The following is a 26480-nucleotide window of genomic DNA, read 5'->3' as shown; positions in this document are numbered from 1 at the left end:
GGCATTATAAATACAGGTTTTAAATATCTTTAATTTTACTTTAATAGCATGATATCGCCCCTTTTGCTGGGTGTAAAACCAAAGACTACGGCGTTATAGTTTTCACCTCCCTTGCTCTCACTTATTTCCCTTACACTTTCTGAGTAAAAATGCTTCTTATAAAAAAATATACAACTTTTGTTTGAAACATTTTTTCGAAATTAGGCTAGAAACATTATATAGATATTGTATATGTTTTAAAATTTATACGTTACATATATTATGTATGTGTTTGTTTGTTTATTACTTTATCCACTGAGGAATTGAGAAGAAAGATACTCTTATTACTTTATGTGTAAGAGTGACTATCTTTCTTTACTTACATGACGTACAAAAACAAACGATTACCGTAATCAACGCTACATATACATGGTATTTCATCAATTAACTCAATCAATTGTTTATTTTCACTTGTTTTATATAGAATTTAATTTAATTTTATAGTCGAAAGGTATCTATGAACATTTAATAATTAAATTTTACTGTTTAAATAAATTTTCTATACGTTGGTATTCTTGTACATGTTGTTGGCAGGTATGTTGATAGAAAATTTGTTCGATTTGTTTGAATTCGAAAAGTTGCTTGATTTGTTATGTGGAAAATATTGTAGAATAATTATCGAGAATTAATTTAATTACATCACATACGTAGAAATAATTAATAAATAAATTATATTATGTTCATGTACATATAATAAAATGATGAGCATACCGTATGAAGCTAGAAAAATAATTCTAATATGTATAGAAAATTCGAGTACAATGGTTTTATACAAAGCTCCATTGTATTTACCTCAAAAATTGATATCAATAATGTCTATGAAAGGAAATTTTTTGAGCAGAGCAATCTAACTTAACCCATCCCATTAACCCATTTTCGTTTTTTAACACCCCCAAACCTACAAAAGGGGTGGTAAACGACTTCTGTGTCTGTCTGTCTGTGGCATCATAGCACTTAAACGGTTGAACAGATTTTAATTTTTTTGTTTCGTTTAATAATAGCCTATTGATATGTCGAAAAGCAGTTATATAAAAGCCATCAAAGTTTTATTTGTGTCACTTTCTAACAAAATAAAATTTAGCATGTGGTTTTTATGCTAGCCATTACATTTTATAATGAAAACTAATGTTTATTCCTGTTTTTTTTCCAGGATATTCCAATTCATGTTAGTATGCTGTCATTTCTACTGATTGCTGTGGATCGATATCATTTAGTGCAAGATCCGATGAAACCTCGCATTCCAGCCTTCGTATGTGCAACTGGTACCTGGTTTTTGGCTGTTTGCATTGTTCTACCTTATCCGATATATATCACATATATTGATCTAGGTGTAAGTATTGTTTATGGTTTTTTCATATCTAAGATTAAATTCTTGGGATAAAAAGCTAAATTTTATACAATTTGAATGAAATTTTATTTGAATCCCACTAACTTTGTTCGTCTTTATGCTAAATGTTTGGACAAGGACCCCACATTCTTGAAACTGATTTGAGTTACGTTAAATTTGACCACAAATTTGAAAAGTATGACCCAAAATTAGTGGGATTCAAAAAAAATTTCTTACAAATCGCATATAATTTGAGTGTGACAGAGAAAAATTAAATTTTTTGGATTTTGATGACGTCATGAAGTTCAAAAAAATCAATTTTTGGATAAAACACCCAAATTGTATGCGATTTTAAAGAAACTTTTTTTGGAACCCACTAATTTTGGGTCAACCTTTTCATTTTTGATATAATTTTTTCGCTGCGATTCGTCGTTATGCCAAATGTTGGGACCAGGACCCCACATTCTTTAAAATGACTTGAGTTACGTTAAATTTAACAACAAATTTGAAAAGTATGACCCAAACTTAGTTGTATTACATACTTGGTCCATCAAAATCGAATATAATTTGAGTGTGACAGAGAAAAATTAACATTTTTGGATTTTGATGACGTCACGAAGTTAAAAAAATCAATTTTTTTGATAAAACACGCAAATTTTATGCGATCTGAATAAAAATTTTTTTGAATCCCACTAATTTTGGGCCAACCTTTTCATTTTTGATATAATTTTTTCGCTGCGATTCGTCGTTATGCTAAATGTTTGGACCAGGACCCCACATTCTTTAAAATGACTTCAGTTACGTTAAATTTGACAACAAATTTGAAAAGCATGACCCAAACTTAGTTGGATTACATGCTTGGTCTATAAAAATCGAATATAATTTGAGTGTGACAGAGAAAAATAAAAATTTTTGGATTTTGATGACGTCATGAAGTTCAAAAAATCGATTTTTTGATAAAACACCCAAATTTTATTCGATTTGAAAGAAATTTTTTTTGAATCCCACTAATTTTGGGCCAATCTTTTCATTTTTAATGTTAGTTTTTTGCTACGATTCACCGTTATGCCAAATATTGGACCAGGACCCCAAATTCTTGAAAAATATTAAAGTTACGTTAAATTTGACCACAAATTTGAAAAGTATGACCCAAACTTAGTTGGATTACATACTTGGTCCATCAAAATCGAATATAATTTGAGTGTGACAGAGAAAAATCAAAATTTTTGGATTTTGATGACGTCATGAAGTTAAAAAAATCGATTTTTTGATAAAACACGCAAATTTTATGCGATTTGAAAAAAATTTTTTTTGAATCCCACTAATTTTGGGCCAACCTTTTCATTTTTAATGTTAGTTTTTTGCTACGATTCACCGTTATGCCAAATATTGGACAAGGACCCTAAATTCTTGAAAAATATTAAAGTTACGTTAAATTTGACTACAAGACCAAAACTTAGAAGGATTACGTACTTGGTTTATCAAAATCGGATATGATTTGTGACCTAAACTTAGTAAAAGTACGTACTTACATACTAATATCCGAACACTCGATAAAAGCACAAATAAATTTTATCATAATAGACAGATATTTTCAATAAAATCATTTATCAAAAAAAAAAAAATTTAGCAAACATAATAAAAGCCATGTCATCGAAATATTTACCATGTTTTTAGTATTCTATTATGAAAATTATTTATTAATGATTCTGAAAAACTTTTCTCGATATATTCTGATAAAATATGACAAAACCTATTCTATAATATAAAGTACATTAACGATATTTACCCTAAAAGTATCGAGATACTTTTTATTGATATCTAGTATCTAGATATTTACATTTATTGTTATGAAAATTATTTGTATACAAAATTATTTTAACATGTTTTTATCAAAATTGAAACATACATTTTTAAGAATATGATTTATATTCGCATATATGTACAATGTGTACTAGGAAAAATGATCCTAAAGTTGTTTTATTCAGAAGATAATATGGTATCTCATTATTAACTGAAATACGGTGATTTATTTTATCGCTTCTGCCTCGGAGGGCTCATACCTATCAGTTTTGAATATTATAAAGAAAAATTTGACAGGTATGTATGAGAACATAATAAAAGGGTAACAAGTTTCAAAATAGGGGATAATCTTGATGTCGAATTGGCCATATTACCCTAAAATGTAAAACTAGACTTGATTCCATGAATTTGAATGAGAAATCAAAATTGATTAAAAACGAAGAAGTTATGAGCAATCAAAGATTGCATTCTAAGGTTGCCCATCTCCTTTTAGTAAAACAAAGTTTTTTTTTTAATCTCTATGGCGATACCCTCTCGTCTAGTCTTCCTCTTTGCTTAATTTGTAATTTTAAACATTGAAATTTTGCATTAAAGATTTTTAAAAACCAACTTCACTTTTCTATACGTGAAGTGAGAATTTTTCATCTAGAGTGATAAACAGAAATTTAGTCCGATTCCGAATGCCCTACAAATTTTAGATCTACAATTTCTAAGGTTTGTTCTTTTTTGACCTGGGCAATCATTTGATTTTAAAATCCTGTAAAAGCCCAAAGATACTTCATAGAAGTCTCTCAAAACATACACGGAAGAAGATTGAAAACCGAGTAAGCTGCGATTCAAATGGCTGTTATATCTAGTTTTGATTTCATGATTTGAATGCAGTCATTATGGCACACATTGTACATATTTTATCAGGCTTGAAAATGAGTGAAGTAGTTTGAAAATTTTATTAAACACACATATTTTAATAAGTAATAACTACTTCCTATTTTTGCGAGAAAATTAACTTTATTAAAATCTATACGAAAAAGCACAATAGAAGTTAAATTGCGTATGTAGCAAGCTTTTAACTTGTAGAGCATGTTATTTGTAGCATAAAGTCTAACTAAATTAAGTCTACTTATTACTTTGTTAACTAGAAATAATTATTATACATATTTTGAATCAAAAGCTTGTATACATATAATTATATTTTAATAAGTCGTACTTAATTTGAAATTCTAAAACTTTGAACTTTTATGTGAAATCACATTATCTTTATTGGAAAATTAGATGCAGAAAATCATACATAAGATAGAGTGTCCCCTAGGTAGGATATTTAAAACTACACTTCAAATGCCAAAATTAAAAAGAAAATATTTTTATACAAATTTCACTCAAATCGTATTTTTTAGTAATTTTCCTCTCTTTTCTAATTTACACTATCTCTTTAAGTAGTGCTCGGTCAATTTTAGATTTAGGGTTGAAATTATTTGTACCTTATTTTCAGCTTTGCTGATGAATTTTGTTATAACTTCATGAATGTAGGCGAAAAATCAGAATAAAACTTTTCGATATCTGCTTTGCTTTCGAAATATTGAAAGCTAAATAATTCACTTACGGAGGTCCATGAGAGAAACACGACTCTCTCTTACAGAGGTTTCTGTTTCTCGGTAATAGAGGCTTTGGGATCTTCAATGGACGGGTCCTGGCTATTACTCTCACTTATATAGAGTTTTATCACTTATCCAGTTCTCACTTACCCAGGTTTGACTGTATATATTGGATTTATAATTTTTTTATCTTAATTATTCCTGTCAGAATTTTAATAACAAATTTTTCAAGTGTTTCGTAATTAATTACATATTCTGATTCATTTATGTAAATTTTCTTATATTAAATTTATATTTCCATAATTATTTGTTCATTTGGAAAATTAAAAGTTGATTTTGAAAAAAGAAAAAAATCTGATACTAATTAACGCCACACGACCTCTATGTAAAAGAGTTTACCATACTGTAAATATACAAAAAGAAATTGTTTTGTTAATATCTTCAGACAACAAAAGCATAGGCATCGTTATTTTTTTTGGTTTATTTTCATAGAGTTCATAGAAAATGCCTCAAACCAAAAACATTTTGAAAAACCCATTCAAGATAGTCAAATAAATTTTTAATTCTAAATCGATGATGTTTTGTCGAAATATTTTATTTTAAATATTAAGTCATCATCCGTATTTTTATAAATAAATATATAAAATAAAATCTCGTAAAAAAAGCTTTTTAGGCTTTTATATATACTTTATAACTAAAGCCGATTAAAAAAAGTATTAATTTTAGATTTTTATTAAATTTTTTATTTTTATTTTTTGTGAAAATACAAATCAAAAAGTTATACTTTTAATTTTACATCGTGCCTGGAAAAAGTTTTAGTGTAGGAGTACAGAGACGTATTTAAAAAGATTAATTGATAATTCATTTTTCATTATCACCCTTCATTTTTTATTAATATATCTTTATAAATTATATCTCATGTGTTATTCTGATATATCAGCTATATTGCTGTACAGTTTCATTAAAAACCATTCCCTGGTTTTAGCGTGAAAGCGTGACAAACAAACAAACAAACAAGCAAACAAACAAGCTTACTTTCGCATTTATAATATATAGAGATTTTTATTTTTTATTTATCATACATTTAAAATTACATATTATGACATATTTCATAAAATAATACATGACATCATTCTGTCATCTCAATAATGTCCTTCCTATTTGTATATAACTCTTGCATTTATGTCACCGTTTTTTAAAATTATTGATAATTTCACATTATGTCCATTTTTATAATCATATATAAGTATGATAAAATAATATGTCATAATAAATAGAATGACATGGTCATATGTCATAATTATCAAAGAGATCATTTTCTGTATGTTATTAAATAAACATTCATACAGAAGTGAGTATTAACTATATTTAGTCAAAGCTTTGAGAAAACAAGGTTGGAAATGGATTTAGTGATAGCAAAGCTGTGAAACGAATTTGAATGTTTATTTTAATGTCAGTAAACTTGTGGTTGAAATTATTTGTACCTTATTTTCAACTTTGATGATGAATTTTGTTAACGAAACGACTTCATGAATGTTGACAAAAAATATAATTAAAAAACTCCAGATATCGAAATATTGTATTCTTACTTTTCGACTTATATTGTCAAGTTAGATCATAATTCACCATAAAAAATGAAAAAAAAATATATTTTTTAATTTGTGTCCTTACTACCGTGCTCATACCGTCGTTCTGCTAACTCAGTTAGTTAAGGCTTAACCAATTCCGCCCGCGGTATGCTTAGGGTAGCGGGTTCGATTCCTGCCGTCGCAAAAAAATTAATTTAATTAATAGTTGTGATGGGCTGGAGTTGTGTATGATATATGCATGAAGGAGGTGCACTCTGAAATTGAGGAGCTGATAAATGAAATTATCAGCGGAAATGTGGTAAAACACATATATGGTATCACAATATAACCTAACCTAACCGGGCTCATACATCCTTAATTAGTCGGCACATCGGGTATATTTTTGGTTTCAATAATTTTTTTTAATTTTCAAAGACTAGTTTTGAAGAAATCTATATGAAAACATATCATCCATCTACCGTTTTTTGAAGTCTTTTATCCAAAATTACCCTTAAGTTCGTACATCCTTAAACAAATAGAAAAAAAATTTAAATTAAATGGCCAGTTTTAGAAACAAAACAATTTTGGTTTTGGAAACTTTCGTAAAGTCAACTAATTATGTCAGGTGTCAACATACATACATTGTTTTAAATTTTCTATTATATCCGGCTCGAAGGACCAAAACGAAATAAATTTCCATATAAGTTAATTTATTTTGTGTATGAAAGTTTTATTAAAGTTATAATGAGAACATTTCGACCAATTAAAACGTACTATATAACCCAATTTAATAAAGAGCAAAAAACTAACTTATTAACTTTCAAAATGATTTAATCAGATTTTGAACAACAATTTATTAGATTGAAATAGATAACCGTAGAATTCTGTATTGTTTTAAACAATATAGTTTGGTTATTTCGGTTTTAGGTTGTTTTTTAGAGGTTGAAATGTTGAATGTTAAATGTCATTGATGCTAATTTAGTTTCAAGTTAAAGATATTTATTATATTTACCTATTGTCTTCGAATATAATAATATTATACGTATATACCGGGAGTTTACTCAGAATTCGAAGAAGGTTTTCGGCTGTCATAGAGAAATTAAGAGTTAATGATTCAGGAATAGTATATTTAAACCCTACAAATATATCTTTTTACACGTCTTTTGTGAAAAATTCATATCGATTCTTTGTACGGTTTAGGAGAAATTAATTATCAAAGTCAGTGTTTTTACCCAAGAAAAATTTTTCATTTTTATGCACAGTTCTTAATTTTGGTTTGATTTTAAAGCTTAAAACTTGAAGAATATTGATAAAAGTTTCTTAAGTAAAAGGTAAATCACTTTTATAAGCACTTACTGACAAAAAACCATGTAAAAAGGGCTGTTTTTTAATAATTAATTTACCGTAAACCGTACAGAGAATCGACTTGAAATTTATACAGAAAACGTATCAAATACTCATTAATTGACATACAAAATTTCAGTTCTTTGGTAACACTATCGTTTTGGTATCGAAACACGTTAATATTTAGGCCATGGGTTGAAGCCACATGTAAGTCATCCTGCCTGAACTTCAATGCTTCCAGGAAAAACGTCAGCCATAAGAAACACCATTTTTCTTGATTAAATCAATGAGAACCAATTCTATATCCTTATCCATTTTCTGAACACTCTATCAAAATACTTTCGAGTATAATACCATTACCTTTCTACATTGAATGAATGGCGCTTAGTAAAACAAAACGGACTTTAATCCAAAACCCAAAACAACTAAAATGAACCCTTGTTATGTAATTGTCTTCTTTAAAACAGAACAGAAGTTTCTAGAATGTTTATTTAAGTTGCAAAGACATAATAAAGTCACTATATGTCTAAAATTTAAATTTAGTTTCTATAGAAAAACTAATAGATTCTCTCTGGTTCTAGTTCGGTTATTACCTGAGTGTAAAATGTTGACGAAACTCAAAAGCCAGTTAAGGAAATTAAAATAAATCATGAAGATATCGATTAGTGAGAAATTAAACCGATTTAAACATGGGTTTTAGCATTTTTTAGTAAAATTACCATAGAAATTTTTTAAAGTGTATATAAATAAGTGGAAAAATAAATTACTGTAATTAGTTCAATTACTTTATCCGTTTTAGTTAACTATATTTACAAGCAGATGCTTACAGGATTCTATGATAAAAAAATTAATGATAACATTAAACTATTACACGATAGAATGAAGATAGTAGTTATGTCTAGAGTCATTCGACATATTTCTAAGAATCGTTGTTAATGCTTTGAGATTATTATCGAAGTCATGCCTAAAAGCTTTGTCCTCTATACGAAATTTGTCATTTTCGAGAACTTGATCTTTCAAGCTTTCTAAAAATTACTGACTATTGAAACGAAAGAAAAATCGATCAAATGTTAGTTGAACTCGCCCACGAAAATTTCGGTACATTTTCATATATTGTTCTGTTACGACTGCTCAATACATGCATGTTTAATACCTGCTTCAGATATCGAAATTTTTTATTTACATGGCAGCTTTGTGGAATTCACCATATTGGTCTTGTTATTGCAATTTATGAGATACTGTCCCCTGACAGCCAAACGAACAGCGGAAAATAAGATGTCCGTTACTCGAGACAAAAATTTCAACTTTTAAAGTGTCGGACTACAGGCAACTTCTTTTGTTCAGGATGTGGCGAAATGATTTTGACATTTTATTTTGTTCAATTATTTTCTTTTTAAGGAAATCCATACCTATGAAAATTTTCGTAGGAATTGTTTAGATCAAAAATACTGCCCTCCAAAGCCGAGTATGTATATGTTTCTAGTTATTCCGAAATACTATCTACTTCTGGTCCTTGACCCATAATATAAAAACCATAATTTATTGAACCACTTATACTAAAACATGTAGGTACAAAAACCATTGCAACAACACATTCGAACATGGTTTTGAAAATTAAATTACCCAGAATAATTTGAGAGACTCTTCTAACTAGTTATTTACCACGCCATAGAAAATATGTTCATTTCATAAATACATTTTACACAATTAATAATAATATGTTTTTTAGAACTGTGTTTTTACACTGTAAAAAATAATTGTGTGGCGAAAATGCATTTATAGTGAAAATTGAGGGAAAATATAAAATACATCCGTGGTTGCTTTGTACTCATTATAAACCTTTTAAATTTGGTGGATATTAATGAATTGGCCACCAACCAACACGTTTTAGGTCAAGGATTTTAGGTAAAAATATTATAGTCCAGCTTCGAGTACGAAACTGGAAAATAATTTGGAAACAAATCGGATAATTCTCAATTATGTTTACTTCAAAAAATAGGACAAGTTTATACGTATATCAAATTTTCAACCCTTTTAAAACCGAAACTTTCCATTTTCTATAAGAATATTCTATCGATGGTCGGTGGCGTTTTTCCTTCACCCAGTTCTTAGTCGAATATGTTATAAATAAATACCGTACACATAGGAATAGGAATTTAGGAAATTTAATAAGATTTAAAGATAGTTGATAAATACATGTAGAATATCTAAACTCCGCTACCCAAACGTTTATTATGTATCAATATTCTCTTGTGGCATTCGTGAAGTTTTGTGGTTGAGTGAAATCCATAATTTATTGTATAAACAATACCTTCAAGTAACAAAAGGTTAAGTTCGAGGTAAGGCTTACGAACTGTTGTTGGCATCTTGTTATCTAGTTTGTGGTTTAAATAAAATAAAAGGTTTTCCATAGAAAGTGATAGAACATGAAACTTAAAGTACTTATGAATGAGATATCATGAAAATTTATTTTTTATGGTAAAAAAGGGTTTACCCACGTCATACCCACGTATAACGTGGGTATTATCCTCTTTGTTTAATTACGAAGATTATTGCCTCTTTTTAATTTTTTGTTGTGGGTTCGAAATCCTAAGTTGGTTCACCCGTTTAGGCGCGACGATGCCACAGACAGACAGGCACACACACATTGCGGTCAAACTTATAATACGTCGTTTCTTGGGTTCGGTGGTTTAAGCTACCTATCTTTTAGACGATATAAAAAAAAACAACGATGATATCTTAAGTTATCATAAATTATTTGATTGAAAGTTTAAAGAATTATTTCATTTTAAATGAAAAACCCTATACATATTTCAAAACAATGTTTCGATCCTCTTATGTATATTATGTATAAAATAGTGTTAACCAAAATTATTCATCATTGTCTCAAAGCTTAGGAAAAGACAATTCAAGAAGGTGAGAATTTCCAACGAGCTAAACTTTCATATTCACTGCTTTCGATCAGTTCAATCAAAAACTAAGCTAGTACCTCATCACCCCAACACTTTTTTGTGGCCATTCGTGCACGTATAATTCAACAAATTTCCACAAAATTTTTTGTAAAATTTTTCAAACAGATTGGTAACTTTTTTTAAACAGTTTCCACTCTTTTTGGTACACTTATTATTTTATAAATTCGAAGCGAACCTTGCCAGTAAAATCTAGTAATTTATATTACAATCATAATAGGTCAAGGCTAAAACTGACCATAATAGAAAATGAGATTTTTGTACATATAGCTAAAATGGGTAAATGAAATTATCAAAGGCAAAAAGTTACATCGAATCCTTTCTGAATAGCAAAAAAAAGGACTTCAGCAGGTGTGTTAAACAAAAGATTACAATTATAATTCATAATATATTCATTGTGTATTATATGGTCGGAAAAAGCTTTCAACATACAGAAGTGTACGAAAATGGAGTAATAATCATGTAGTAACCATAATGGGCTTTTTGAATTAGTTAGATACATCCGGGTATAAATGTCACCGGCATGGCTTTTAATCGTCAAATTTATAAAAATAGCTAAAACATTTACGAAATCTATTAAAAAAATTTACATAGACAAGTGAAAACAAATAATTGACTGAGTTAATTGTTGAAATACCCTGTATAGACAGTTGATTACGCAATCATCTGTTTTTATGGCATGCAAGAAAAGAAAGATAGTCACACTTAGATAGCCACAGCCGTGCCTACATACTATACAATGTTATAACCTAATTTGCGTCCTCCCGAATAAACAGTGATGTTTACGAAAAAATGTTTCAAAGAAAAGTTCTCTAACGGTTAAAAAGACCCCATAAATCGATGTTCACACATACTCAACCTCAAAAATTTCAGCTTGATATGTCTTTTCGTTTTGGAGTTATCGTGTTTACGGATAGACAACCAGAAATGAACTAATTAGATGATTTTATGAACACGTATACAAAAATTTTGTTCGTGATATCATTATTTTTAAGCGTAACAAAATTTGGACTAAACTTTTGTTTCTATTTTACTAAAAAGAAGAAAATATGCATTATCGGTAACATTTACAATTATATGTTTCGCGTTCCATGCATACACAAAACACTTAAAAAGATTCATTATTTATTCATAGAAATGTGTTTTCATTCTGGGAAATAGAAAAACAGGAGTAGGTATTTAAAAAGGCATTCAATACTTCTAGAATTTCTTGTTTAACAACCATCGTTTAATTATTCACACAAATAATGGTGAAAATTATTTAAATGTTGTTAATAAAATTTGATGATTTATTGATGTTTAAATTGATGTTTACGTTCTCTAGAAATGTAAGTAAGAGCCTGTATACCCGAAGATTTATTAGCCTCGACAGTGTGCTTAAAAATGTATTTTTTTTCTATGAACATTTTCGTCACAATTCTAACAAGGAATTGTAGCTTAGTTTATTTTTTTCTTGAGCTTAATAATTTAAAAATTTTTTGATAGAAGAAAGCTTTTGCAATTTTAATGAAAATCATTTTCTAAAGTAATTCAGAACCAAAACTTACAAAAAAAAAACATTGAATTAAGTCTACAATTTATATATTTAACGATATGATTCCGGCAATTCTTGGGATTTCGAATTTAAGCTTCCTGAATGCCAAATCTCGAAAAATATAAATGGAAATGAACTTTAGATAGCAGAATCGTTTTCGCAAGAAAAACATTAGCATAAAACTACGTTTTTGAGTTAATTGGAATTTAATAAAATTTATCGAATTTTTCGAGATTTTCTTAATGGGGAACCCCTTAGAAAAAAAGTAAAGAAAAAAAAATTTTTTGTTCCCGTTTTTAATCAATTTATATGGTAATTTTGACCCCAAAATTATGAAAAACGCGTTTATGTCAATCTACAATTCATATATTTTAAGTTATGTTTCTGCCAATTTTTTCGAATTCAAATTTAAGCTCCATGCATTCGTTATCTCGAAAACCATAAATCTTATCGAGTTTTAGATAACAGAATCGTTTTTTTCGGGCCAAAATTAGAATAAAACCATTAAAAAATTGACCCAAATAGATTTTATACAATTTTTTGTGATTTTCTCTTTTAGAAAAAAAAAAATCGAAATAATTTTCTATTCCCGATTTGAAAACAAATCATATTATAAGGTATTTTTTACTGAAAATTATCGAAAATAACGTTTATTTTCACATACAGTTTACAAATTTCGAACCATGATTCCTGGAATTTTCTTTAAAGTCATTTTATTTGATGTCCATTGGACGAACGACTATAAAAATATTTATATAGGTGAATTTTTTCGGCAAGAATGTACCTAACATATTTTTTTTGATACAATTTTTTATGAAAATATATCAAATTTTGTTTGAACTAGAAACTCAAACAGGTGGTTCGTTTAATTTAATCTTCCAGGTAAACGTATATATGTACACATATAGGGAATACGAGCCGTTTTGGAAATGACATTTAAAGTTCAGACCAATAGTTGTCTGATATAATTATTGTTTTAAGGTACTTTGGCTTAATTGAGGATTATTTTGAAAAAAGCTCTTCAAAAAAGAAATGTAAAACCATTTTTTTCTAACAACACAGGCAACAAAATTTTCAATATGTCCAGTCACTGAAATAATTGTCAACGTGACTATGAATAGAATTAATAAAGATCTATAAAATATTATTTTCTTATTATCGAATGTAAAGATTTTGGGATGAAATAAATAACTTTATACTGAGACACTAAAAATGTATATCTGAATATTTTTGCTCTCTTGAAAAAGAAATATTTTAGCATAAATAATTTCGTATATTTTTCTCTGAAAAAAAAAATGAAAATACAATTTTTTTTTATTAAGATGATACCTTAAGGGAAAAATATCTATTAACAAAATTTATTACTTATATTTCATCTTAAATAAATAGTTTGAATTATTAACATAAATATACAAAGTATCTCAAATATGTTTCTTCTGGGAAATGAATCGAAAAAGCATAATTTTTTTTATTCAGTTCAAAAAGTTCAGAATAAAAATATCCACTTGGAATTATTTCTAAAAAACTTGCAACTAAAATGTTGTGGATTTAGAGTCCAAATAACATACCAAAAAAGCAGCTTCACATCGCATTTCGTTTTTCTATTTTGTAAGATTTTACTGGCTACAATTGCCAATTTCTTTTGTTCAAAGTTAATCGGACAATTTGAAGCATTCGTTAATGTGAGTTACATGTGAAGCTAACATAGATTTTGATTCTTGACGAAGTTGACATATACTTTTTTTGTGCTCAGATCTACGTTGGGAAAATTTCTGTTGTTGAGTTTCCGTATTTTGAATTATACGGATGATTGGTTTCATTTTAAATATTAATATACACACGTCTGAAGAATTTATTGATATTAAAAATGATAATAAAAAAAAATTTGAAATTTGTATAAAAATAAATATTTTATATTTATTGAAAAAAGAAGAATGGAAATCTATTTAAATATAAATTTTTTATTATAAATTTTTATCTGTTGCTATTTGCATAACTTTTACAGGGTGATTCATTTTATAAATCAAATAGAAATTGTAAAAGTATCACTGTACGAACTAGAAACCCAGTTTTCTTGAAAGTTTTGTTGTTTCGATCTGTTTTCACTCTGAGTTCTTAATTAGAAAGTGTATTTTTTTTTTAAATCACGACACAAAAAAAGGATTATATGAGTTTAACGTGTGTATCTTTGTATCTGTGTTTCTGTCTGTGACATCGTAGCTCCTAATCAGAGCTTCTGATTTTGGTTTTTTTGTTTGACTTGATCGATAGTGTTCTTTCATGAAAATGTATTCAGTTTGGAGAGATTTCCATGGAAAAATCAGTGTTAAAGTTAACTTTAACACGAAATTGAATTGAAAGATTATATATTAATTATATATAATTACTATGACGATACCAACGTATGACGTCACTAGTGGATATTTTCCTGTTTGTTTAATAAGGAAATTTAAACGTTCATATCTTGCATACTAGTAAAGATTTTAAAAAACCAACTTCACTTTTTTATTCGTTAAAGTGAAAATTCTTCATCTGAAGTGTGAAAACGACCAGTTAATGATATCACTGTAATAAAAAATTTCTTTTTGTCGTAAAACTATAAAGCCTTTGGGGTTATATCTCATAATTAATGTTTAATTTATAAATAATAAGGTTTAAATTTAATTGGTTTTACTTTCTCTAAATTAATACTATCAAACTATAAGTATGAAGAATTGTATGTTTGTCAACTTTAATTTATAAATCGATAAATTTAATACGCATATATACAAACTCAACTCGAAGAAAATTATCGTTATCGGTCTTATTAATAGTAAAGACTTTAATTTTAATGTCTAATAAGTTTAATTGGATGTTAGTTTCTTCATAATTATAAGTGAAATGGAATTTACAACATCGTAATTATATAAGATATTTTACACATACAAAGTGATTCTTTAAAAAAGTTTTCCACCCTTATACGTTTTTTTTTTATGTCGAGACATTTTCATAGTCAAACAAAGGTCAACGATTTTTTTTTAAATGAAATTACATGCTTTTTGTGTCAAAGTTTTATTCTTTGCTGCAAAAAAGTTACTTTTATTTTAAAAACATCATTCAAATGCATTTTTTTTTTTGAAGTTTACGCATCTCAGATGGATAACAACCTGTTTACAGAGTGTCACGTAACTCGATAGACAGAGCGTATTCTTTGGACAATTTTAAGTGAAAAGTGTATTATATACTTTTGTCCAAAGCCCAATAGTAAAAGAGCAAAGGACACTATTATGTCCCCAAAAATCAGGAGGAGTAAACTTAATAATAACTTGATTAATCTTGTCGAATTGCTTTGCCATATTGTTGTTATGGTACTTTTAAGATGTTTTGATATACAAAAACGCAAGTGTTACCAAAAAAAATGAAATTTTCTATGTCAATGAGTATTTAATACGCCTTTTGTATCAATTTCAAATATATTCCCTCTGTACGGTTTACGATAAATTAATTATCAAAAACAGCCATTTTTACATGGTGGTACATGAAGAAGTCGTAATAAATGTTGGTTTTTTTAGTCACTAAGTGCTTTTAAAAATGTTTTACCATTTTCATAAAAAAACATTTATCAATATTCCGCAAGTTTTAAACTTTAAAATCAAACCAAAATTAAGAACTGTGCATACAAATGAAAAACTTTTTTTGGTAAAAGCACTGACATTGATAGTTAATTTCTCCTAAACCGTTCAGAAAATCGATATGAATTTTTCACAAAAGACATATGAAAGGATGATTAATTGATAAATATTATTTCAATTTTTTAGATCATTATCATTTTTTTGATATCGAAATACCTTAAGTCGTAGTTGTTAATTTATTATCTACGTTTACAATTCAAGGATATGTCGATAATTATTCCCTTTATTTACGACTATTGTGAGGAAAATGCATCGGTGCAGGAATATCATTGGTGGTTTCCTGGTCGAAGAATTCCTAATAAACAAGTGTTCTTACATGTGCATCGTTATTTGCCAGAAAAAGGTAGTTTTCCTAAAGCTAATGCAGAACGTCTCGTATAACAAGAACTTAACGACAAAGAAGCCATTCTTAACATGATCGAAAAAGAGTCCCTCTTGTAATATTCGAAGAAAAATTAATAAAACATTAAACCACTTGACTTAACAAAGACTTAACTTTATTGACTAAATTTAAAAATGGACATAACTCCTTTACCATTTGATTTTGGACAAAAGTATGACTTAAAATTGTCCAAAGAACACGTTTTTATTAAGAAGCCATGTTCATCGAGTCCCGGAACACCCTGTATACATTCAAATAGTATATAAGATAATTCGAAAACATTAAATAATGATAAACTGTTAAAATACTTAGTAAATAAACTGTTAAAACACTTTACTGACGATAGATAAACACTTATTTATGACTATCATATAATTATTATTATAAGTAAGATGACAGAACACATTAAAATGTCGTTTAAAACATGATGAATGTTGATATGCTCTTCAAATTGTGTAGAATATTATATGGATTATAAACAGTTTTGCACTTAAAATGATATATTAATTCAAAGTTAAAGAAGTCCGTTACTAGTCAACTAGGCAATTTCTATGACATAAATGTGATAAAATGCCCTAAAAATATCGTAAACTAGGCAATTTGTATGACGTAAACGTTCCATAAGATACTATGTTAAAAATCACAGTTTTAAAATGAAATAATTCTAAGTTTTGCCCTGCAAGAGACCCTAAAATTGTTTAATTGCGATCAAGGGACTTTGAACTGTCATCTAACACAAAATAACTATCAAAATAAAGGTTATAATAAGGGGGTTTAACCTCCGTTTCTCTGACATATACGCCAATAACAGAGGTCACCCACATCATTATTTGTTAATATTTATTTATTTAATTACAAACATATTTACAATTACATTTTGATGTGGGTGGAGTCGGTTACTTTGTTCTTATCCAAGCGACGGCAATGTGATCAATTCTGCACTCCCATTAATTATAAATTGTTCACATTGCCGCTGCCTGGATTCGAACCCAAAACCTAAGTCTAAATGGACAAACAGACAAAAAAAAAAACGCCTTAGACCTCTCGGCCATTTAGGCTCACTATCAAAATAGAGGTTTACACAAATATTATTCAGCTTATTTCGTTAGAATCTTAGGTTGATCCCTTTTTATGAGTGAATGAATGTAGCGATGAAATAACACGGACACTAATATGTTTACTAGCGCCCTTTAACAAAAAAAGATGTGAAAATTGAAACATAGCTAAGAACACTCCCCATAAATAATTGCCTTTCACAGGAAACAAAAAAAAAATCAAAATAGGTTCATCCATTTAGGCGCTACGATGCCACATATAGACACACAGACACACAGAGAGACAAACACACATAGCGGTCTGACTTTTAACATCCCTATTTGGTTCGGGGGTTAAAAAATAACGTATTCAAATTATTTTAGTGTGGTAATTCGAATGGGATTTAATCGGTTGCTTTATTAGACGAATTCCAATCACTTCTCTTTATAAATATTTTTTTCCACCAAATGAAAATTTAATAGGAGTCTTAAAAAAAATTATTTTTATTAAGTTTCACGCCAATCAAATAATGATTTCACGCCCTTGGTAAAATGAGTGAAGAACCACCTTAAACTTCTATCATTAGGAATCAGAGAGCATAGATACACAAATACACAATAAATACGATATGAAGAATACACACAAAACACAAAAATAAAAGTTATACATTTCTAAAATTTTTGTACGAGTTCCCATATTTTTTTTTCGAAAAGTTATTTAAACCTGTACGTTTGTTTTGTGTTTGAATGATAATTTTCATTTTTTTTTTCAAACATAAACATTGAATAAAAAAAAATACCAATTTATTCATATACACAAAAAAAAATGCTCGCTATTTATTGAAGCGAAAGAAGCCCCAACTAAAATATGAAATAATATATAAGTCAGTGAAAATGTATGAGTTGAGTTTATACTGAATTTTTTTTATGATATGTTGAACGTAATAAACTTTACTGTTGGGAAATATTGTACGTATTAGAAAAAGAGATAGAAATTTGTTTTTCTAATTTGTTTATCTTTCCTAGTTTTTTTTTAGAATTATGTATTAAAATTAAAAATTCTATGCAATTTAAATCATACTAAAAAAAAATTGTTAATTTATAAAAATTCCCATGGAAATTATTTTCATTAAAAAAGAATAAAAAAACAGTGAAAAGAAATAATTGACTGAGTTAATTGTTGAAATACCATGTATAGACTGTGTTGATGACTCTATCACATTACACATACATACATGTCAGACATATACATAACTGATATTCCCATATAATACATACTATACAATTTGGTTATACAACTATACTCTAATGGTTTACAAGATTGATCCTACGGATCCAAGACTCAAATGACCTATGTTACTCATTTACGAAATTGACCTCACTTTTTACGTCCTTAGCACGCTATTAAAATTTCTGCTTGATATATATTTTCGTTTTTGAGTAATCGTGATGACAGACGGACAGACAGACGACAGACGACAGACAGACCGACAATCGGAAATGGACTAATTCAGTTCAAGCTTAAACTGGTTTTCAACAGGCCTCGAATAAATAAATCGATGGATATTAAGAAATCAAAGTAATTAACAACAATACTGTTCAAATATATGAATGAATTGTCTATTAAAAAATTGCCTACTCTTTTCTTTCCACATACCAATTTGTTTAAGATCGAAGTCCGCTGACGACTTCCATATTGACTGTATGACGTTATTATTATTTTTTGAATAGTCCCTAACATTTTTACGTAACACCCAATATATTGATTATACATATACATTAGTTTTAGATGCAAAAAATAAATTTTTGATGATGAATCTGTTTCAAAAATCAAAACAATGGACGTTGTAAAAAAATACACAAAATACACAAAATAGAAAAACGCTTTTAATAAATCAAATTTTTAAACAAAGCAAAGCATAAATTATAAAAACAAATTTTTTGTTAATAAACCATTTTTATTTATAAATTATTTCTATATTTTTTTGTACCTGTGCATTATTCGGGATAAAACATTTACACAAAATGTAAACGTAAATTGTAAGCTTGCGCTCAACTTGAGTGAAAATAGTCATAAATCACAATAATATATAACAAATTCATAGACTGTAAATAAATAGTTGAAAATAAATTTATAGCAAAACGAAAAAAAAAAAGTTTAACAAATTGTTTTTAAAAACTCATTTATATTATTTTAAGAGTTTATATTTTAGTTGAGAACGAAAATTACAAGCTTCGTTTTTACGCTGTTACAACGGAAAATCATATCACGTTAGGGGACCATAGTCCTCGATCATAGACCCATTCAGACAAACAAAACATCTCAATCGGTTCATGCATTTAGGAGCTGCAATACCGCGAACGAATATACCTGATTTTTTAATGGGTGTTTTTCCTAACTTTTGGAGCTTACAACTGAAGAATTGATTTTCATATAAGGCATCCGATAGTAAAAAATATGAATTGTATACTTTTGTGCTCTCGACAAAGCATCTATTATTTAAAAGTGATAATAACCTGACGAGCACAGCACATAGTTTAGTTGTTACCCACAGATACTGAATGACTATATTGCTACTCATTCATCATACGTATACTATATTGCTACTCATTCATCATACGTAAACCGAAGACGAATCATATATATATGATTCGTCTTCGGTTTTTTTCGGGTTACCATACATAAATTATATTACATAGTTCGTATAACCGACAAAGCATCAATTGTTTGAAACTGACAGTAACTTGAAGGACGCAGGAAAATTTAATTTACGAACACTTCCTGAGAAAGAACACTTCCTCAGAAGACATTCTGTGACCTTAATAAAAGTACTGACATAAAACCTTATCAAAATGAACGGATTTTCAACTAAAATTAAAGACCGGAAAAATTTTCCGTCTACTTTTCATCGTCTCTTAATCAGAAGCGAGAAAATCTGGTACATCAATGTGTTTCCTTCGTTCGGTTTATGTGGTCAGATAATTTATGTCACCACAGCTGTACAAATTTCATACAAATTTAAAAATAATATAAATTAAATTTCAAATTTACATAAAATTAAATTTTTGCAAAAATAATTTATTATATTTTTTAGTTACTCTAATGTAAATTTAATTGTTTTTTCTCTTTACAGTCATACAAAAAATTATTAAATTTTTATTTCTGTTACAGTCATTTGCAAAATTACATTTTGAAGGTGTTGGAATCTGTGCATTAAATCTGGTGGATGATATACAAGAATATATTCGACCATTATTTGTTGTCATGTAAGTGAGAAAATTTATTGTTCATTTTGAAATGAATATAAACATTTATTTCAATTTATTTAATATGATTTTATATTTTGAATTCATTTATTTATTTATATATTTATTTATATAAAATGAAATATGAGCTATAAATAGGTACTGTCCTTGTAGTAAAGGATGATCAGAAAATAGTTATACCATTTGTAAAATTGAAACACAAAACAGTGTAACAATTTTTCGATATCTGAATTGGTTTTCGAAATATCGAAAGCTAAATATTTAAACAAAAGTTTCAACTATCGAAATTTTGAAAATTATTCCAGATATCGAAAAATTTTGAAAAAAATATATATTTTTTTAAATTTGTGACCCCACTACCGTGCTCATACATCCTTAATTAGTCGGGCACCACGGGTTTTGTATTTTCAATAATTTACTAAGGTTTTCACTTTCATTTAAACAGTTTTTTTTTTAATTTCCACCAACTAGTTTTCGAGAAATTTATGAAAACATCATCCACCTACTGTTTTACAATAAAAACCAATGTTAAATGTCCCTATTTTTGAAGTCATTTATTTATTTAAATAATCAGGCAAAACCGCCCGCCCCCATTTTCTGAATTGATTTTGACTTAGTCCAACTTCATAAAAAAGTCAGGTTTTTTATTTAAAATTGCCTTGGTGCTCGCACGTCCTTAAAAACGATTGCCATGATAACACTTCGAATTTAAGAAGTTTATTGAAGTCATTCATTTGTAAGTTCACTTTTTTGCCCTTAAAATAAGTCCTGATGGAGCTCAAAAGGATAAAGGATAACAAAGCTATTTGCCTGTAAATATTGTGTATTTTTTACGATTTTATGGTGGAGGTGCAAATAAATACATACAATATGATATGAAGGGATATATTACTTAACTTATTTGCGCTTCCACCAATTTCTTACTATATCAGTAATCTATAATAAAATAGTGTTTTTTAAAGGTTCAAATCTTTGAGTTGACAACTGGCAATTGACAACTTTAATAATATATTTGGCAGCAGAAAGTTGCTTTTAGTTTAGTTTGTTTTGCCATTTCATAATGAGACTGAATGGCCTTATTTTTTATGAAAATTTATGAATGACTAAAAAGAAGTTCATTGAACGAAAAAAAAGGCATGTTAAATAAAAAAATCATCTAACAATTTAAATATAAATATTAACCCGTGTCATTTTCAACAACAACAAAAATCAAATTTGTTTAAATTTAATATTCAACAAACATAATATGTGTTGAAATTTACATATATACTTTTTTTTCGATTTTAGAGATGGTAAAAAATGAACTATTCACTTTTATATATTTATGTTTTTTTTTTTTTTTTGTATTTCATTTGAAGTTATAAATAAAAAATATTTCGTGCGTTTCGATTACAAATTCATTGATATTTATTGTTATGATTTGTAAAATATTAATATAGATGATATTCAGGTTGTATGTTCCAAATTTGTATATAAACTTTTATAAGTGAAATGAAGTGAAACATCTTTATTAATATAGATTACATGATATTCAGGTTTTATGTTCCAAATTTGTATATAAGCTTTTATAAGTGAAATGTAGTGAACCATCTTCGTCATTCGTTTGTGAACGACTAACAGGATGAGGAAAAAGTAATGCAATGAAATTTTTAATAATACAGATTGGACCTAGCTCGTTGGGTTGCTTTAATAGCAAATTTAGATCCAAAATGGTAAGAGAAAGAATAACACTTTAAATAAGAAAATTGATACTCTTACAAAGACTAACAATTTTTGTTTAAAACAGTAACATTAGCCATAGTTATGGCGGACGAGTCAATGCAGTATGGGCGTCAAACCCATACTGGTTGGTGATATCGAGAGTATTACTGGTGTATATCCCAATTCAATACTGTAATATTATACCACTTTACCACACCAGCATTGTAGTAAACGCCATACATTTCTTACCTTAGAAAATCTTTCTTATTTAAGAAAATTACCATGTAGAAAAAAAATGGAAATGTAGGAGAAAATTACCATGTAAAGATGCATGAATCAAATCCATTTCTTGTTTCTATGCAAAAAAAAAGGTTGAATTCTTGAATCGATGTAAACGTACCTTCCAGCTAAAATCAGTACCTTTGTCTATATATAGGACAAGTAGAAAAAAACTTCTATATCCTGTTACAATATCCTTTATTGAGTGATATACTGTATAGATATCCTAAAATTGATTTATTAAAATATCCTGATACCAATACCATTGGTTTTTTACAGCCATCATTTTATTGATAAATTTATTATTAAAGTTGAAACACCTATTTTTCAACACAATAAACCAATAAATTGTTTTTAATGTTTTCACAAGAGTTCCGTTTCAATAAAACATGCCAAAATTTCATTTCTAATCGTAAAAGTTTAGAGGAACCATACACGAGTCTGGGAGAATTTTCGATTTCCCGAACAAGATTAAAATTAACGCATTATTTTGTCGTTTTGAAACTGTAATTATTCAGCAAATTGTAAAAGACGTAGGAATAGTTTTGAACTTATACAGAAGAAATATCCGTGATATTCCGAAAAGTGTTCAATTTTCATCTTGATTTTATACAGTGATTGGGAATGTAGCAAGAGCAGTAAATGCTATAGTCTCCGTCCAAGAGCCACCCTGGAGTGAGCCTCAGTCAAATTGACTTACTTCACCACTTATTTCTTCTTCTTTAATCCCGAGAGGAGGCGTTGGGCCTCAAAGAAAGCTTTTCATTGGACTTAGGTCAAGAGTTTTACTGTACTGATTTTCTTTTTCTTTGAGTATCTTTTGCTTCCATGTGTTTTGGGGTCTATTTTATTTTCTTTTGTTTTAAGAATTTCAGTCCAGGACTACTCATGTAATGTAACAAACTAGCTAAAATACAATCCCTTTCGAAATAACCAAATGATGATTAAAAAAAATGTAAGATTATCCACGATGTTGAGATTTAAAATAAAATCAACGGTGCTGAAAATTAAATTACAGAATTAAAAACTTTTTGCAGAAAAAAACTATTAAAATTTTAATGAAGGTCCAACATAGCAAAAAAAAAAGTGATTAATTAGAATTTTAAATTAAAAATTTCGTTTTCTTTTCAAGCTTTTTTATCTTACAGGTAACACAAAGGACATTAATAAGCTGTAAAAATTTAACAAACCTGAAAAAGAACAATATCATAAAAATGGTAATTTGTTTTCACCAGCAGACAGTCATACAGAATGGCTTTAAGAACATATAATTCTATGGGCAATATCTCGAAAACAGTTCAATAAACGGTTAAATGATCGTATTTTTGTAGTATTCATTTATTCATTCAAATAGATTATTTATTACAATTTTACTCAAGGACTTGTACCAGATTTTTTTGGTGAACTCAAAAAATACTGTCTTTATTTTTGGATTTCAAGCGTAAGTAGGACCCAAAAGTGATTAAAGATGCTCAATTTTTAGACTTTCTAAGAAATAACCTGATCTCGAATCGAAAAATTGCTAGACGTATGTGATTTCAGAAACTATAATTCCTAGAAATTTCCAATCATGAAATAAACAATTTTTTTTTGCTAACATTACTTTATAAAACGAGATAATAAATCTTTTATGTTTTTCGGTAAATTTTAAGGAAAAAAACTTCATTTGAAATTGATAGACAATAGAAATATTTGTAGTTTCGGAATATCGAGTAATTTTTATTATAAACGTACAAAAATTAGACTTTTTGACGATTGTAGCCGAGTATTTTTTTCCCACATTAACCGAAATCATATATATAAACCTTTTTCCGACAATATCTCGAGAAATTTTGACTAAAAACATTCAAAAATTGGATTCTTTTGATGATTGTAGTCGAGTATTTTCTATATAAAACCCTATATTTTGGACAGGTTTCCGACAATATCTCGAGAACTACTCATCATTTTATTTTCTACTTCTTAGATTTTTTTAATTTGAAAAGTTTTTCTTCTCTAGTAATTCCCGATTTTCTCGATTTGTGTAGGTATATAACGATTTAATATTTTTTAAGATGGGTAACTACACCCTGTTTTTCAAACCCTTTCTTGTTTATATGTAAATTTTAAAATTAAAAAAAAATTTGTTTATAAAAAAAAAAACGATGTTGTAATTCTTATTTAAGAAAATTAAATGAAAAATTGTGATTACATTTTCTATTTTAAAACATAGTAAAATTCGTTTATATTGAATTATATATAAGTCTTTAAAAATATAATTCTAAAAAAGTCTTCTTGTAGCAACACTTTTCTTTAAAGCTTCTTTGTCTATTATTCGAAAAGAGAAAACATAATCTGAGAAAATACATCAGTTTAGTTTTTATTTAAAACCTTTAGAAAATTTTATAAATGAAAATCTGTAAGAAAAACATGAAAACTCGATTTAATCTTAGCAGAATAAAATAATATTTTTAGGTTTTTTTTTTTGTTTGTTTTATATTTACCAAAGCTTTTCAATTATCATCAGTTAGAAACAAGAAAATTTGTTTAAAAGAAGCTGTACCCGGCGTAGGTTGCAATGAAATGTGAAATATAAGATTTTTTGTGGCACAGTCTTTTGATTGAAGTGTTTTTGACACACAATATTCGTCTGGGGCGTAAGCCTTCATAAACCTTCGCTGGAATTTTCGAACCACCAAAGTTGCATCACAATCTGATCAATGATTTGGGAACGCTTAGAACAAAAACGAACGAAACGAAACGACGTGGAAACTTTACAAAAATTTATATAGTTGAAGATTTCTATTTCAGGGTGCTTAAAAAAATTTTTAATTTTGTGGCATTTTGGCACAACCTCATTTTGGCAACATGGCACAACCTCGAATATTGCTTCTCAAATTTCCATCAGTCTAGAAATAGATGTGAAATATCCATCTTGCTTAAAAATTTTATTTCGAATTTGATATTGAATAATTATCTCTCAGAATTTTAATAAAAAAATCTTTCCGAGAAGCTTTTAAACATTTCATAAAATTTATGCAAAAAAATTAAATCCAAAATGAAATAAATTTTAAATTAATACAAATTGATAAAGATTTTTCATAATGCTTTTAAATAATATGTTTGTAAAGTAATTTCATTACACACAAAAAAACTAGAAATTTTATGAGAAAATTCGAAATATATTAATAGGGGAAGCTTGGGTACAATGAACACGGAGCAGAGGTTCGGAGGAGTTTTTTCACCTTTATTTTCCGTGGTTGAATTTTCCTAATTATTGGTACATTTCTCATAATACTTGACATAGGAAAATGTAGGTATCCAAAGTTCATGAAAATTTGAATCCCATATGCTAAGAAAGGTGTCCTAGACCTGAGACGCAGTAAAACAAAAATTTTAAATAGTAAAAAAGCAATAGAAACATGCATGGTATGTTTTTAAAACCTTCAAAACACTTTTTATTTATTTCTCCAAGCCCAACTTTCTCCATTTTTGTATTTTTCGGTACAGTAAATATAGAATTTTCTGGAACAAATGGGAATACAAATAAATAGCTGTTATTTATATATAGAATAATATACGAACGGTAGAAATAATACTACATATCTGTTTTAAGATCATCACAGTCTTGTTCATTAAATATGTATAAACTAGAATTCTACACTCACGTTCATAAAGAATGATCCGATGTACAATCAGACACACTTTATAATACCTGTCTATGCATTTTTTTCGACACTAAGGTTGTTTATTATGAGAGGCCTCAATCGAATAACTTTATGATTAAATTTGATGAAGATTACATTTTTTAGAAGGTTTCTTATTGATTAGAACTGTCTCATTTTCGATGTTTTTCAGTGTATTTTTTTTAAAAATATACTTATACATCATTATACCTTAGTGGTCTAAAATGAAATCAGTTTTATTTATTCAGGTAGTTAAAATCCTTACAACTTTATAAATAAAACCCAAAGTCACTGATTTTATTGCT

At 27.9% G+C, this 26480-nt stretch overlaps 1 protein-coding gene across 1 annotated transcript in view; it reads left to right on the top strand.

Annotated features, from left to right (window-relative positions):
- LOC123300294 (orexin receptor type 1) overlaps positions 1-26480 on the top strand; it is a 53147-nt gene that overhangs the window by 19113 nt on the left and 7554 nt on the right. Inside the window, exons 2-3 of the mRNA XM_044882846.1 lie at positions 1190-1369; positions 20436-20530. Of these exons, the coding sequence (XP_044738781.1) occupies positions 1190-1369; positions 20436-20530 (275 nt within the window). The remainder of the gene's footprint in view (positions 1-1189; positions 1370-20435; positions 20531-26480) is intronic.

This window comes from Chrysoperla carnea, chromosome 5, assembly GCF_905475395.1.
Source record: "Chrysoperla carnea chromosome 5, inChrCarn1.1, whole genome shotgun sequence".
Lineage (NCBI taxonomy): Eukaryota > Metazoa > Arthropoda > Insecta > Neuroptera > Chrysopidae > Chrysoperla > Chrysoperla carnea.
This window is presented reverse-complemented; position numbering and strand designations above follow the sequence as displayed.